This window comes from Apodemus sylvaticus, chromosome 7 (assembly GCF_947179515.1).
Source record: "Apodemus sylvaticus chromosome 7, mApoSyl1.1, whole genome shotgun sequence".
Classification (NCBI taxonomy): domain Eukaryota; kingdom Metazoa; phylum Chordata; class Mammalia; order Rodentia; family Muridae; genus Apodemus; species Apodemus sylvaticus.
The window spans coordinates 93,627,162-93,642,197 of NC_067478.1; the positions used below are offsets into that span (position 1 = coordinate 93,627,162).

The following is a 15,036-nucleotide window of genomic DNA, read 5'->3' on the forward strand; positions in this document are numbered from 1 at the left end:
TCTTCCAGTTTAAGGAAGAAGCCATGTCAAAGAAATAATATTAAAGAGATCAGGGCAATTTGACTTTGCACAACCTGCTTTACATTTTTCCTTTAATTTTTCTAATAGCTGTATTGTGTATGATAGTAATCTAGTCAGCTTATATATATTGTTGTTGACGCTCTAGAATATACTTCATGTTTAAATTTATAGACTATGACATTGCGTAAGGTGGTACAATGAATGTGTTTTTTTTTAATTTAATAAATTTCAGAAATTTCTAATACATACCCCATTTATACAAGAGAAGTTTTTGTGTTATGTTTATTTATGTTACCTATTTTTATCTTTGTTTCATCCTAAAGATCCTCTTACAAAAGAATGGCTCTGGAAAATGCTTCTCTGGTCACTGAGTTCATCCTGATGGGGTTAACAAGCCAGCCTGAGCTACAAATACCTCTTTTCCTAGTCTTTCTGATGACTTACATGATAACCACTTTGGGTAATTTTGCTTTGATCCTCCTGATTATTCTGAATTCTCACCTTCACACTCCAATGTACTTTTTTCTCTTTAATTTGTCCTGCATAGACTTTTGTTATTGTTCAGTTGTTACACCGAAAATGCTGATAAACTTTGTACTAAAGAAGAATGATATTTCTTATGAGGGATGCATGGCACAGTTCTACTTTTTTGCCTCTTTAGGCATTTCTGAATTTTATGTGCTAACAGCAATGGCCTATGATCGCTATGTGGCCATTTGCAATCCACTTATGTACAATATTGTCATGTCTCCTAAGGTGTGTTGTAATCTTATGCTTGCTTCATATTTAGTGGGATTTTCTGATGCAATGATCCACACTGGAGGTCTCCTGAGACTGATCTTCTGTGATGGAAACACCATTAATCATTATTTTTGTGACTTCTTCCCTTTGCTCCAGCTCTCCTGCACCAGCACCTTTGTTAATGAGATACAGATGTTCATTGTAGCAGGAAAGAACATCATTGTACCCACTCTCATCATTTTTATCTCTTATGGCTTCATCCTCTCAAGCATCCTCAAAATCAGATCCACAGAAGGCAGGTCCAAAGCCTTCAGCACATGTAGCTCTCACATAATAGCTCTTTCTCTGTTCTTTGGATCATGTGCATATATGTATTTAAAGCCCTCCACACCTGGGTCTTTGGACCAGGGGAAAATTTCTTCTGTGTTTTATAACATTGTAGTCCCCATGATGAATCCATTAATCTATAGTCTTAGGAACAAAGATGTTAAAATTGCTCTGAAAAAAACTTTAACCAAAAGAAAGTTTTAAACAGAGTTTGGTTTCTTTTTTAGTATTATCTGTAACACCAGGAATTATTGTATACATGGTAATATATTTTTTTCTGGATTTTTCCTCTGTATTGTATGTATGTGGGATTAACTTGGATGGGAGAATTTGTAACTTGATTAAGTTTTAGTTGGTTTTCTTTGATCCCTACCATTGGAAAGCTTTCATGGTTCTGTATTTCAGCAATTTGAGAACATCAGTGAGTAACTTATTTCTTTCATTATCATCGTATCACATTCTCAAAAGTATTAATTATTTTACAAATTTACAAATGCAAATCAAGATTTCATAAATAATAAATAAAAGCATGTCATTGGAGGGTACAGATATTATTTGTCTTCTTTTTAAGTTTCGACCCAAATAGTCTGTCTTTATTCCTGATTTAGTTTCATTGGTGACCACATGTCCTTTGATTTGACTATGTTCCTATTTGTTACAGTAACTCTTTTTATACTACCAGACTGTTTAATAACATGGCTGAATAATTGCGGATGTCTCTAAGCAATGTATTACATGTTTTCCAGATCTTTAACATTTATATTTATTGTTCAGGTTTCTATTATGCCCATCCCAGTGGGTTATGACACAGTTTTCATGATGAAAACAAATGAAGATATCTTGAATGACATCTGAAATTTACAATGACAACTGAAATACTCCAGGAAACTTATTAAGTAATGAATCATTTAGAGTGATCCATGAGAATCTATAGAACTAGGAAACATAATTATCACTCTAGTTTATTCCCACTATGTAATGCACCTCTGAGAGATTCAAAGTAAGGGCTTTTTAATCTAATGTCCTCATTTCAGGAGAATCGCTGTAACTTGGCAACACTAGAAATAGAGACTTTCCCCCATTGTGTTATTAAAGATGGTTTCCATGCTTCCTCAAGGACATTGCAAAGAGAACCCATTGCATAGCTGTTCTGTGAAAATTATCTTGAGTGACTTATATAGATGCAATCTATATGAGCCAAGAATATTATCTGGAGGGCCTTACATTCAGTCTCTATCTACACTTTTCTCTGTATTTGCTCCTGTGATTATTTGTTACTCTTTCTATGAAGGACCAATGCATCCATTCTTTGATCGTCCTTCTTCTGGTGCTTCATGTGGTCTGTGAATTGATTCTTGGGTATTCTGAGATTCCGGACTAATATTTATTTATCAGTGAACACATATCATGCATATTCTTTTGGGATTGGGTTACCTCACTCAAGATGATATTTCTATTTCTATCCATTTGCCTAAGAATTCTCAGAATTCATTGTTTTGTTTTGTTTTTTATTCGATATAATTTATTTACATTTCAAATGATTTCCCCTTTTCTAGCCCCCCCACTCCCCGATAGTCCCGTAAGCCCCCTTCTCTTCCCCTGTCCTCCCTCCCACCCCTTCCCACTTCCCCGTTCTGGTTTTGCCGAATACTGTTTCACTGAGTCTTTCCAGAACCAGGGGCCACTCCTCCTTTCTTCTTGTATCTCATTTGATGTGTGGATTATGTTTTGGGTATTCCAGTTTTCTAGGTTAATAACCACTTATTAGTGAGTGCATACCATGATTCACCTTTTGAGTCTGGGTTACCTCACTTAGTATGATGTTCTCTAGCTCCATCCATTTGCCTAAGAATTTCATGAATTCATTGTTTCTAATGGCTGAATAGTACTCCATTGTGTAGATATACCACATTTTTTGCATCCACTCTTCTGTTGAGGGATACCTGGGTTGTTTCCAGCATCTGGCAATTATAAATAGGGCTGCTATGAACATAGTAGAGCATGTATCCTTATTACATGGTGGGGAATCCTCTGAATATATGCCCAGGAGTGGTATAGCAGGATCTTCTGGAAGTGAGGTGCCCAGTTTTCGGAGGAACCGCCAGACTGATTTCCAGAGTGGTTGTACCAATTTGCAACCCCACCAGCAGTGGAGGAGTGTTCCTCTTTCTCCACACCCTCTCCAACACCTGCTGTCTCCTGAATTTTTAATCTTAGCCATTCTGACTGGTATAAGATGAAATCATAGGGTTGTTTTGATTTGCATTTCCCTAATGACTAATGAAGTTGAGCATTTTTTAAGATGCTTCTCTGCCATCCGAAGTTCTTCAGGTGAGAATTCTTTGTTTAACTCTGTACCCCATTTTTTAATAGGGTTGTTCCGTTTTCTGGAGTCTAACTTCTTGAGTTCTTTATATATATTGGATATTAGCCCTCTATCTGATGTAGGGTTGGTGAAGATCTTTTCCCAATTTGTTGGTTGCCGATCTGTCCTCTTGATGGTGTCCTTTGCCTTACAGAAACTCTGTAACCTTATGAGGTCCCATTTGCCAATTCTTGCTCTTAGAGCATACGCTATTGGTGTTCTGTTCAGAAACTTTCTCCCTGTACCGATGTCCTCAAGGGTCTTCCCCAGTTTCTTTTCTATTAGCTTCAGAGTGTCTGGCTTTATGTGGAGGTCCTTGATCCATTTGGATTTGAGCTTAGTACAAGGAGACAAGGATGGATCAATTCGCATTCTTCTGCATGCTGACCTCCAGTTGAACCAGCACCATTTGTTGAAAAGGCTATCTTTTTTTCCATTGGATGTTTTCAGCCCCTTTGTCAAGGATCAAGTGGCCATAGGTGTGTGGGTTCATTTCTGGATCTTCAATCCTGTTCCATTGATCCTCCTGCCTGTCACTGTACCAATACCATGCAGTTTTTAACACTATTGCTCTGTAGTTTTGCTTGAGGTCAGGGATACTGATTCCCCCAGAATTTCTTTTGTTGCTGAGAATAGTTTTAGCTATCCTGGGTTTTTTGTTGTTCCAAATGAATTTGATAATTGCTCTTTCTAACTCTGTGAAGAATTGAGTTGGGATTTTGATGGGTATTGCATTGAATCTGTATAGAGCTTTAGGCAAAATGGCCACTTTAACTGTATTGATTCTACCGATCCATGAGCATGGGAGGTTTTCCCATTTTTTGAGGTCTTCTTCCATTTCCTTCTTCAGAGTCTTGAAGTTCTTGTCATACAGATCTTTCACATGTTTGGTAAGAGTCACCCCAAGATACTTTATACTGTTTGTGGCTATTGTGAAGGGGGTCATTTCCCTAATTTCTTTCTCAGCCTGCTTATCCTTTGAGTATAGGAAGGCCACTGATTTGCTTGAGTTGATTTTATAACCTGCCACTTTGCTGAAGTTGTTTATCAGCTGTAGGAGCTCTCTAGTGGAGTTCTTTGGGTCACTTAGGTAGACGATCATGTCGTCTGCAAATAATGATAGTTTGACTTCTTCCTTTCCAATTTGTATCCCTTTGACCTCCTTATGTTGTCGAATTGCCCGAGCTAGTACCTCAAGTACAATATTGAAAAGATAAGGAGAAAGGGGGCAGCCTTGTCTGGTCCCTGATTTCAGTGGGATTGCTTCAAGTTTCTCTCCATTTAGTTTGATGCTGGCTACCGGTTTGCTGTATATTGCTTTTACTATGTTTAGGTATGGGCCTTGAATTCCTGTTCTCTCCAAGACTTTAAGCATGAAGGGATGCTGAATTTTGTCAAATGCTTTTTCAGCATCCAATGAAATGACCATGTGGTTTTGTTCTTTGAGTTTGTTTATGTAGTGGATTGTATTGATGGATTTCCGTATATTGAACCAACCCTGCATTCCCAGGATAAAGCCTACTTGATCATGGTGGATGATCGTTTTGAAGTGTTCTTGGATTCGGTTGGCAAGAATTTTATTGAGTATTTTTGCATCGATGTTCATAAGGGAAATTGGTCTGAAGTTCTCTTTCTTTGTTGGATCTTTTTGTGGCTTTGGTATCAGCGTAATTGTGGCTTCGTAGAAGTAATTGGGTAGTGTTCCTTCTGTTTCTATTTTGTGGAATAGTTTGAAGAGTATTGGTGTTAACTCTTCTTTGAAGGTCTGGTAGAATTCTGCACTGAAGCCATCTGGTACTGTGCTTTTTTTGGTAGGAAGACTTTCTATGACTCCTTCTATTTCTTTAGGCATTATGGGACTGTTAAGATGGTCTAGTAGGTCCTGATTTAATTTTGGTATTTAGTATCTGTCAAGGAAATTGTCCATTTCCTCCAGATTCTCCAGTTGTGTTGAGTACAGGCTCTTGTAGTAGGATCTGATGATTTTTTGGATTTCCTCAGTTTCCGTTGTTATATCTCCCTTTTCATTTCTAAGTTTGTTAATTTGCATACTTTCTCTGTGCCCTTTGGTCAGTCTGGCTAAGGGTTTATCTATCTTGTTGATTTTCTCAAAGAACCAGCTCCTGGTTTTGTTGATTTTTTGTATGGTTTTCTTTGTTTCTACTTGATTGATTTCGGCCCTGAGTTTGATGATATCCTGCCTTCTACTCCTCCTGGGCAAAATAGCTTCTTTTTGTTCTAGGGCTTTCAGGTGTGTCATTAAGCTGGTAATGTATGCTCTCTCCATTTTCTTTTTGGAGGCACTCAGGGCTATGAGTTTTCCTCTTAGCACTGCTTTCATTGTGTCCCATAGATTTGGGTATGTTGTGTTTTCATTTTCATTATGTTCTAAAAAGTCTTTAATTTCTTTCTTTATTTCTTCCTTGACCAAGGTATCATTGAGTAGAGTATTGTTCAGTTTCCACGTGTATGTAGGTTTTCTGTTGTTCCTGTTGCTATTGAAGACCACTTTTACTCCATAGTGATCAGATAGGAGCCATGGGATTAGTTCTATCTTCTTATATTTGTTGAGGTCTGTCTTGTGACCAGTTATATGGTCGATTTTGGAGAAGGTACCATGAGGTGCTGAGAAAAAGGTATATTTTTTTGTCTTAGGATAGAATGTTCTATATATATTTGTTAAATCTAATTGGTCCAAAGCTTCAATTAGTTTCATTGTGTCCCTGTTTAGTTTCTGTTTTCCTGATCGGTCCATTGAGGAAAGTGCAGTGTTGAAGTCACCCACAATTATTGTGTTAGGTGCAATGTGTGCTTTTAGTTTTAATAAAGTTTCTTTTATGAAAGAGGGTGCCCTTGCATTTGGGGCATAGATGTTCAGGATTGACAGTTCTTCTTTTTGTATTTTTCCTTTGACCAGCAAGAAGTGTCCCTCAGGGTCCCTTTTGATGACTTTGGGTTGAAAGTCAATTTTATCTGATATTAAAATGGCTACTCCAGCTTGTTTCCTGAGACCATTTGCTTGTAAAATTGTCTTCCAGCCTTTTACTCTAAGGTAGTGTTTGTCTTTGACCCTGAGGTGTGTTTCCTGTAAGCAGCAAAATGTAGGGTCCTGTTTATGTATCCAGTCAGTTAGTCTGTGTCTTTTTATTGGGGGCATTAAGTCCATTGATGTTAAGAGATATTAAGGAATAGTGATTGTTACTTCCTATCATTTTTGACGTTATTTTTTAAATTTGAATGCTTATCTTCTTTTGGGTTTGATGAAAGGTTACTATCTTGCTTTTTCCAGGGTGAAGTTTCCCTCCTTGTATTGGTGTTGTCCTCCTATTATCCTTTTTAGGGCTGGGTTTGTGGATAGATATTGGGTAAACTTGGTTTTGTCATGAAATATCTTAGTTTCTCCATCTATGGTGATTGAGAGTTTTGCTGGATATAGTAGCTTTGGTTGGCATTTGTGTTCTCTTAGAGTCTGCATGAGATCTGCCCAGGACCTTCTAGCCTTCATAGTCTCAGGTGAAAAGTCTGCTGTGATTCTGATAGGTCTTCCTTTATATGTTACTTGGCCTTTTTCTCTTACTGCCTTTAGTATTCTTTCTTTGTTTAGAACATTTGGTGTTTTGATTATTATGTGACGGGAAGTATTTCTGTTCTGGTCCAGTCTGTTTGGAGTTCTGTAGGCTTCTTGTATATTCATGGGCATCTCTCTCTTTAGGTTACGGAAGTTTTCTTCCATAATTTTATTGAAGATATTTGCTGGCCCTTTAAGTTGTAAATCTTCACTCTCATCTATGCCTATAATCCTTAGGTTTGGTCTTCTCATTGTGTCCTGCATTTCCTGGATATTTTGGGTTACAAGCTTTTTGCATTTTGCATTTTCTTTAACTGTTGAGTCCATGGTTTCTATGGAATCTTCAGCATCTGAGATTCTTTCTTCTATCTCTTGTATTCTGTTGTTGATATTTGCATCTCTGTACCCCGATTTCTTCCCAAGGCTTTCTATCTCCAAAGTTGTCTCCCTTTGAGTTTTCTTAGTTGTTTCTACTTCTGATTTTAGATCCTGGATGGTTTTGCTTAGCTCCTTCACTTGCATGTTTGTGTTTTCCTGGAATTCTTTAAGAGATTTTTGTGTTTCCTTTTTCATGACCTCAGCCTGTTGACCAAAGTTCTCCTGTATTTCTTTAAGAGATTTTTGTGTTTCGTCTTTCATGACCTCAGCCTGTTGACCAAAGTTCTCCTGTATTTCTTTAAGTGTTTTTTGCATTTCCTCCTTGTTGGCTTTTGTATTCTCCTGGATTTCTTTCAATGATTTTTGTGTTTCCCTTGCAAGGGCTTCTAACTTTTGATCCATTTTCTCCTGAATTTCTTTAAGTATGTCCTTCATGTGTTCCTGTACCAGCATCATGACCAGTGATTTTAAATCCAAATCTATTTTTGCTGGTGTGATGGGGTATCCAGGACATGTTGGTAGAGGAGAATTGGGTTCAGATGTTGCCATATTGCCTTGATTTCTGTTAGTGACGTTCCTGCGTTTGCCTTTTGCCATCTAGTTCTCACTGGTGTTAGTTTGTCTTGTCAGTGCTGGACTCACCAGTGTAAGCTGCCCCTTCCCAGTTGGCCTCTGGTGCACAGCTTTCCTCCTGCACTGCTTGTAGACAGGGTGCTGCTGCCCAGGCTGTTCAGATCCCAAAGCAGGCACCCGAAGGCTCCCGCTGGGGCCCGCTGGATTCACTGGAGCACACTGACTTCTCCCAGCTGGCTTCCCGGAAGCCCAGCTAGCCACTTGCAGGACTTGGAGATGTGGTGCTGCCCCCCAGGCTGATCTGGATCCGGAAGCAGAGGGAGTAGGGCTGAGGGCTTCCGCCTGAGGCCTTGCCCCAGATTGTGTCTGTGGACCAGATGGAGCCTGTGTGCACCCCCAGGGAGTGCCGATGGTGTATGCTGCTGTGATCTCCCCTGTGTTCCCCTCACTCTGCTGGGCAGCCGATCCGCCAACCGGGCTGTCGCATACAAGGTTACCCTGGCCGCCCAGTCCCTGAGTCCAGGCAAAAGCCTGGGAGGCCAAGGTCCGAGCAAAGTTCCCCTAGGTCTATGACTGTTAATTGGGTCTGCCAGGTGACTAGGATGGCGGGCGTGCACGCCTGCGCTCCCTGAAAGCGCCGGGAGAGTCTACTGTGCTAACAATCCCCTGGGCTGGTTGACTCACAGATGGCCCACCAAGCCGCCCAGTCCTTGGGGTCAGTCCTGTGCCTTTTGGGGCCTAGACCCTCGCTTTGTTAGCCTCAGGCTATGCCTGTTACAGGTCTGCCCGCCAGAGCTCTCTGTTGTCCTGCAGGCAAAATGGCGGCGGCGCGCAAGCAGGCCTGGGCAAAAAAAAAAAACCCTGGCTGGGTTGGCGCCCCAATGGTCCCCCGACCCGCCCAGGGCCTGGGTGCAGGCCAACGCCCGTCGGGCTCAGACCACCGCGGTGTTGGCCTCAGATTATGTTTGTGTACCTCAGTCTGTCCGATCCCCGGAGTCCGGAACCAAGATGGATGCACCTCTCCTGACTGGTGGGAGGCCGAGTTCTGAAGTGGCCTCCGTGAAGGAAAGGCGCAGCACAACTGCAGCTGCTTGCCGCCCGGCTGGTCAGCGAAGGTCAGTGGTCGTGGGCGCAGGGCCTAACTGGTCCCTTTGTCGCCCTGGCTCCGCTGCTGATGGCCCTTCAGCTGGACCAGCTACTGCTGCACTGCCGCCGCCGCCCAGAGCGAATTCATTGCTTTTAATAGCTGAGTAGAACTCCATTGTGCAAATGTACACATTTTCTGTATCCATTCATCTATTGAAGGACATGTTGGTTCTTTCCAGCTTCTGGCTTTTATAGATAAAACGGTTGTGAACATAGTGCAGCATGTGTCCATGATTTATTTTAGAGCACATTTTGGGTGTATGTAGATAGGTGAAATACCTGGGTCATCAGGTAATACTATGTCCATCTTTCTGAGGAATCTCCTGACTGATTTCCAGAGTGATTGTATTAGCTCGCAACCTCACTGACAATGGAGGAGTGTTCCTCTTTCTTCACATCCTCACCAGCCTCTGTTGTCACCTAGTTTTTGACTGTAGCCATTCTGATTGTTGTGAGGTGGTATATCAGGGTTGTTTTCATTTGTATTCCCCTGATGACTAAGGATGTTGGACATTTCTTTAGGTGCTTCTCAACCATTCAAGGTTCATCAGTTGAGAATTGTTCATTTAGCTCTTATAGCCCATTTTTATTAGGGATATTTTATGGTCTGGATTCTAGTTTCTTGACTTCTTTGTATATATTGGATATTAGCCCTCTATTTGATGTAGGATTGAAAAAGTTCTTTTACCAATCTGTTTGTTGCCATTTGGTCTTATTGAAAGTGTTCTGTGTTGCAGAAGCTTTGCAAATTTATGCTTTACCATTTGTCTGTTCTTTGAGAATTCACCATTGGTGTGCTCTTCAGGAACTTTTCCCCATGTAAACAAGTATTCAAGACTCGTCCCCACTTTCTTTTCTATTAATTTCATTGTATCAGGTTTTATGTAGAGGGACTTGATCCACTTAGACTTGAGATATGTGCAAAGTGATAAGAATGGATCAATTTGACAAGCACTATTTGTTGACAATGCTCTTTTTTTCCACTGCATCATCTTAGCTCCTTTTTCAAAGATCAAGTGATCATAGTTGGGTGGGCACATTTCTGGGTCTTCAATTCTATTCCATTGATCGACTTGCCTGTTATTGTATCAATACTATGCAGTTGTTATCAAGATTGCTCTGTAGTACCCCTTCCAGGCATGGGTGGTGTTTCTGACAGTTCTTTTATTTTTGAGAATATTTTTCACTATCTTAGGTTTTTGTTTTATGTTATAATTTAACAACTGCTCCAAATGACTGATACCATATTTTTGATGTAATGAATACACAGACAATTTTCACTATTCCATACTTTTTCTTCTAGTGTATTTCTCATTTCAAAAAAAGTTAATGTTATGTTACAAAACATTGAATACTTTCATATATAAATCCAACTATGATATAATAAGTGCTTTCTCATTTTGTAATAGAATAAGAATTACCAGCAGTATAGTGATCTGTGCAGAAGAGAGCAAGAAGGCAGATCATGTATATGGTTTCAATCAGGAAAATTACAGTTGAGTCCAACTTACCACATAGCCACTCTTGTTAATGATTTTTTTTAATTAAAGAGAAACAAATTTTATGTTTCAGGCTACAAAGAAGAAACAATTATGTCAGATAATGAATATTTCATTTTATTTATTATAATTACTTCACAGTTGATATCTATTGCAGGATATTTCCTGTCCAATCATATTGAGACAGTGAAAGGCCTGTGAGCTGACAGGAAAGAGGAGATGGAGCTAGGAGTTAGGGAGTCAGCGAGCTAACACTGGGGCATGGAAGAAAGAGGACACAGCAGGAGTAGATGAATATTGGCTTGTGATCTTTTTCTGTGTGTTTCATAAGGTTAGAGATATTGGGAAAAGACTTTTATCATTGTAAATTGGCATCTTGTAATTTTGAGTTTAATATACATAAATATAAATGACTAACTAATTAAGCATTAAGAGTTATGATTTTCTTGGTTACTGGAATGTAGACTGCTGATGGCAGTGAGAAATCACAGGTTAGATGCTGTCAGAGCTGGATGGGAGAGAGTAGCTCAGCATCCTGAGAAAATGCACAGAGCAGGGACCCCACCAAGACATGGTGCTGAAGCCTGGCAGGGCAGGAGAGTTGGAGTGAGTGGCCAAGACTGCTCCAGAGATATCTATTGTCTAGCATTATTAGTCATAAACAACATATGTAGGGTTTTATTTTAAATTACAAATAAAATCAGAATAATTGGTAATTTGTTTCCACAATTTCTAATTAAAGTAGCATAGTCACTACAAACTAAGTACAAAGTCTGATGAATTGTGATTTGGAACAATTATATATTTTCATATGTATTCATATATAAGAAATATGTATGTGTACATATACATATACATGTACACACATGTATATATATATGCATATATATACATATATATCAAACATTTGAAATAGTACTTAAAAAAATAGAAAATTATTATTATTTTCTGGGATTGTTAAACCTTGAATGACTTAATACATATTTATAATTTTTAAATATGTTTGAAGACTAGAGGTCCATCTTCAGTTGCTAATAGAATCTGCCCTTTGCTTTCCTTTTAATTCTTGATAACAATGACTTTGAATGCAATGGGATGATATATGAAAGTTGTTTTAATTTACATTTATTTGAATTTTCATTTGTGTATACCATTCCTTTCTACTTGATTTTCCACCCATGTACTTGGCTATAGCAATTATTAAATACTGAAAAAAAAACAAACAAAAATAAGTCAAACTCACACATGATTAAATTTCCACTACTTTCATTAATATATAGATAATACCTTTACATGTTTCCTTTAACGATTTTATTTGCTTGCTTTTTTTAACCACTTAATACCAAGTTTTTTACTGGAAAAAAAGTTCGTCTTGTTACTAAACTGTTAATGAACAAGCTTGGCACCCACTCAGAATTTTTTAGTAGTTGCTTTAAAAAATTATGTTGAATTGCAATATCATGAATGTTGTTTGTTGGTTTATTTGTTTATTTGAGAAAATATATTATTGTTGTAGCACTGAATGAACTCATATTTAATTTGTACAAACAGGCTAGCCTTAAACTCACAGAGATTTGCCTGTGTCTACCTCTTGAGTGGTATAAATAAAAGAGTACCATACTTCACATAGAACAATAAATGTGATTTTATGATTTTATTATCTGGGTGATTCCTAAGTTTTATCCAGATTTATAAATGCAAGAGATGACCGTGAGAAAAATATTTATTTAAAAAAACATTAATATAATGAGACAGTAGACAATAAAGGAAATAGACTCTGTGGAATATTACCTTAAAGGAATGTGGGAAAAAGAAAACTAACAAAAGCATCAGATTTCCCTTAAGAGATGAAGATTACTGTCAGAGTGGAGTTCAGTATTAGCACATGCAGAGGAGAGGTACATTTCCTAAAATAGAAGGCATAACTAAATAGAGAATTGGTCCCCAAAGCTATAGACAGACATCACAGTCAAGCATCAAAATGCAGCAACACCATCCCTTCTTTATTTCTGAAGTCTGTGTCCAGAGAAGAGACCACGAAGTCTCATTTTTTAACTGTAGCAGCATGAAGGACAGCAGTAAACTATGTAAAATTACAAGAGACGCCCATTGACCAGCATGAAATAAAGAAAAAGTGTTTGCTTCCCCGTGATTTTTCAGAGTGTTAAGGAATAGCTTTGTGAATTATGATCAGCAGTTTAGAAAGATTTCCAATGAGTATAGGATATTAACTTTGTACTGTATCACCTTGGAATCAAGGTGATATCTAAGTCTTCCTCATGATACCAGGGTTATTCTCAGGATACTTCATTTATATTCTTTTTTTAATTGCTTTTTTATTCAATAAATTTTTTATTTACATTTCAAATGATTTCCCCTTTTCTGACCCCCCACTCTCCGAAAGTCACATAAACCTCCTTCCTCCCCCTGTTCTCCCATCTACCCCTTCCCTGGCTAACTTGAAAAGGAGGATTTATAAATTTTTTAATTTGTAGTAGGATTTTTAGATCCCTGTATTGGAAAGCTTTCATTCTTCACTATTTAGCAATTTGAAAATATCAGTAAGTAAATAAATTCTTCCTTTCATTATCATTCTATCACAATTTTGAAATATTAATTGGAAAAAGTCCAAATAAAAATTGCATAAATAATAAATAAAAGCATGTCATTTGATGGTACACTTACTATGTGTCTTCTTTTAAAGTTATGAGTCAAATAGTCTGTCTCTATTCCTGATTTACTTTCTTTGGTGACCATATGCCATTTGATTTGACAGTGTTCCAGTTGTTACACTAACTCACTTTTTGCACTACCAGACTGTTTTTTAACATGGGTGAATAATTGCAGATGTCTGTAATCAATGTATTCCATGTTTTCCGATGTTCAACATTCATTTTTTATTGAACAGATTTGTAATATGCCCAACACATTTGTTATGAAACTGTTTTCATGATAATAAAAATGAAGATGTGTTGAGTGTGGTATGAAATTTACAGTGACAGCTGAAATATTCCAGGAAACTTATTCTATAATGAATCACAGCATTGTCTATGAGAATCTGTAGAACTTGGAAGCATAATGATCACACTTATCTATTCCCACAATGTAAAATGCCTCTGCAAGAAATGAAGTAAGGGCTTCCCAAACTAATGTCCTCAGATCAGGAGCATCACTATAACTTGGCAACACTAGAAACAGAGATTTTCCATCTATGTGTTATTAAAGATGGTTCTCACGCCTCCTCTAGGACATTGGAAGCAGAAACCATAGCACATCTGTTCAGTGAATATCATCTTTAGTGAATTATTTAGTTGTAGTCAATATGAGTCCAGAATATTATTATCTGTTTGGCTTTTCCTCCAGTCTGTGTTCCACAGTGTGACTCCTCCTTTGCTCCCATGAGTATTTTGTTACCCCTTCTAAGAAGGACCGAAACACCCCCACTTTGATCTACCTTCTTTTTGAGCTTCATATGGTCTATGATTTGTATCTTGGGTATTCCAAACTTTTGGGCTACTATTCACTTATTTGTGAATACACACCATGTATATTTTTTTATGATTAGATTACCTCACTTAGGATATTTTCTAGTTCCTTCCATTTGTCTAAGAATTTCATGAATTCATTTTTTTAATACCCGAGTTGTACCACATTGTATAAATGTACCCATTTTCTTAATCCATTCCTCTGTTGAAGGACATCTGGGCTCTTTCAAGCTTCTGGCTATTTCAATAAGGCTGCTATGGACATAGTAGAACATGTGTCCTTGGTATATGTTAGGACATCTTTTAGGAATATGCCCAGGACTGCTATAGCTGGGTCCTCAGGAAACACTAAGAACAGGTTTCTAAGGAACAACCAGACTGATTTCTAGAGTGGTTGTACCAACTTGTAATTCCACCAAAACTGGAGGAGGGGTTCTCTTTTTTTACATCCTTGCCAGAATCTACTGTCACCTGAGTATTTTATCTTAGTCATTCTGACTGGTGTGTGGTGGAATCTCAGGGTTGTTTTGATTTCCATTCCCCTGATGACTAAGGATGTTGTACATTTGTTTCAGTGCTTCTTGAACATTCAAGATTCCTCAAATGAGAACTCTTTGTTTAGATATGTGCTCCAATTTTAAGGGTTATTTGGTGGGATGGAGTCTAGATTTCTTTGTGTATACTGTATATGAGCACTCTTTTTCATGTAGGATTGTTAAAAAAAATCCTAATCCATTGATTGCTATTTTGAAATATTGACAGTGTCCTTTTTCTTATGGAAGCTTTCCAATTTTATGAGCTCTCATTTGTCAGTTCTTGATCTTAGAGCATAAGCTATTGGTGTTCTGTTCAGGAAATTTCCCCTGTGCTCATGTATTCTAGGCTCTTCCCCACTTTTTTTTCTATTAGATTCATTGTTTCTGGTTTATGTGG

The 15,036-nt window shown here is 38.1% G+C and overlaps 1 protein-coding gene across 1 annotated transcript; it reads left to right on the forward strand.

Moving 5' to 3' along the window:
- Positions 1 to 360: 360 nt before the first annotated feature.
- Positions 361 to 1,293, forward strand: LOC127690106 (olfactory receptor 145-like). The gene has a single exon (XM_052189662.1). The coding sequence runs from the start codon at positions 361 to 363 to the stop codon at positions 1,291 to 1,293; it is 933 nt and encodes a 310-aa protein (XP_052045622.1).
- The last annotated feature ends 13,743 nt before the right edge of the window (positions 1,294 to 15,036 follow it).

Bases quoted from the DNA above. Each gene is read 5' to 3' on its own strand.
- LOC127690106 (XM_052189662.1), top strand. From the start codon at position 361: ATGGCTCTGGAAAATGCTTCTCTGGTCACTGAGTTCATCCTGATGGGG.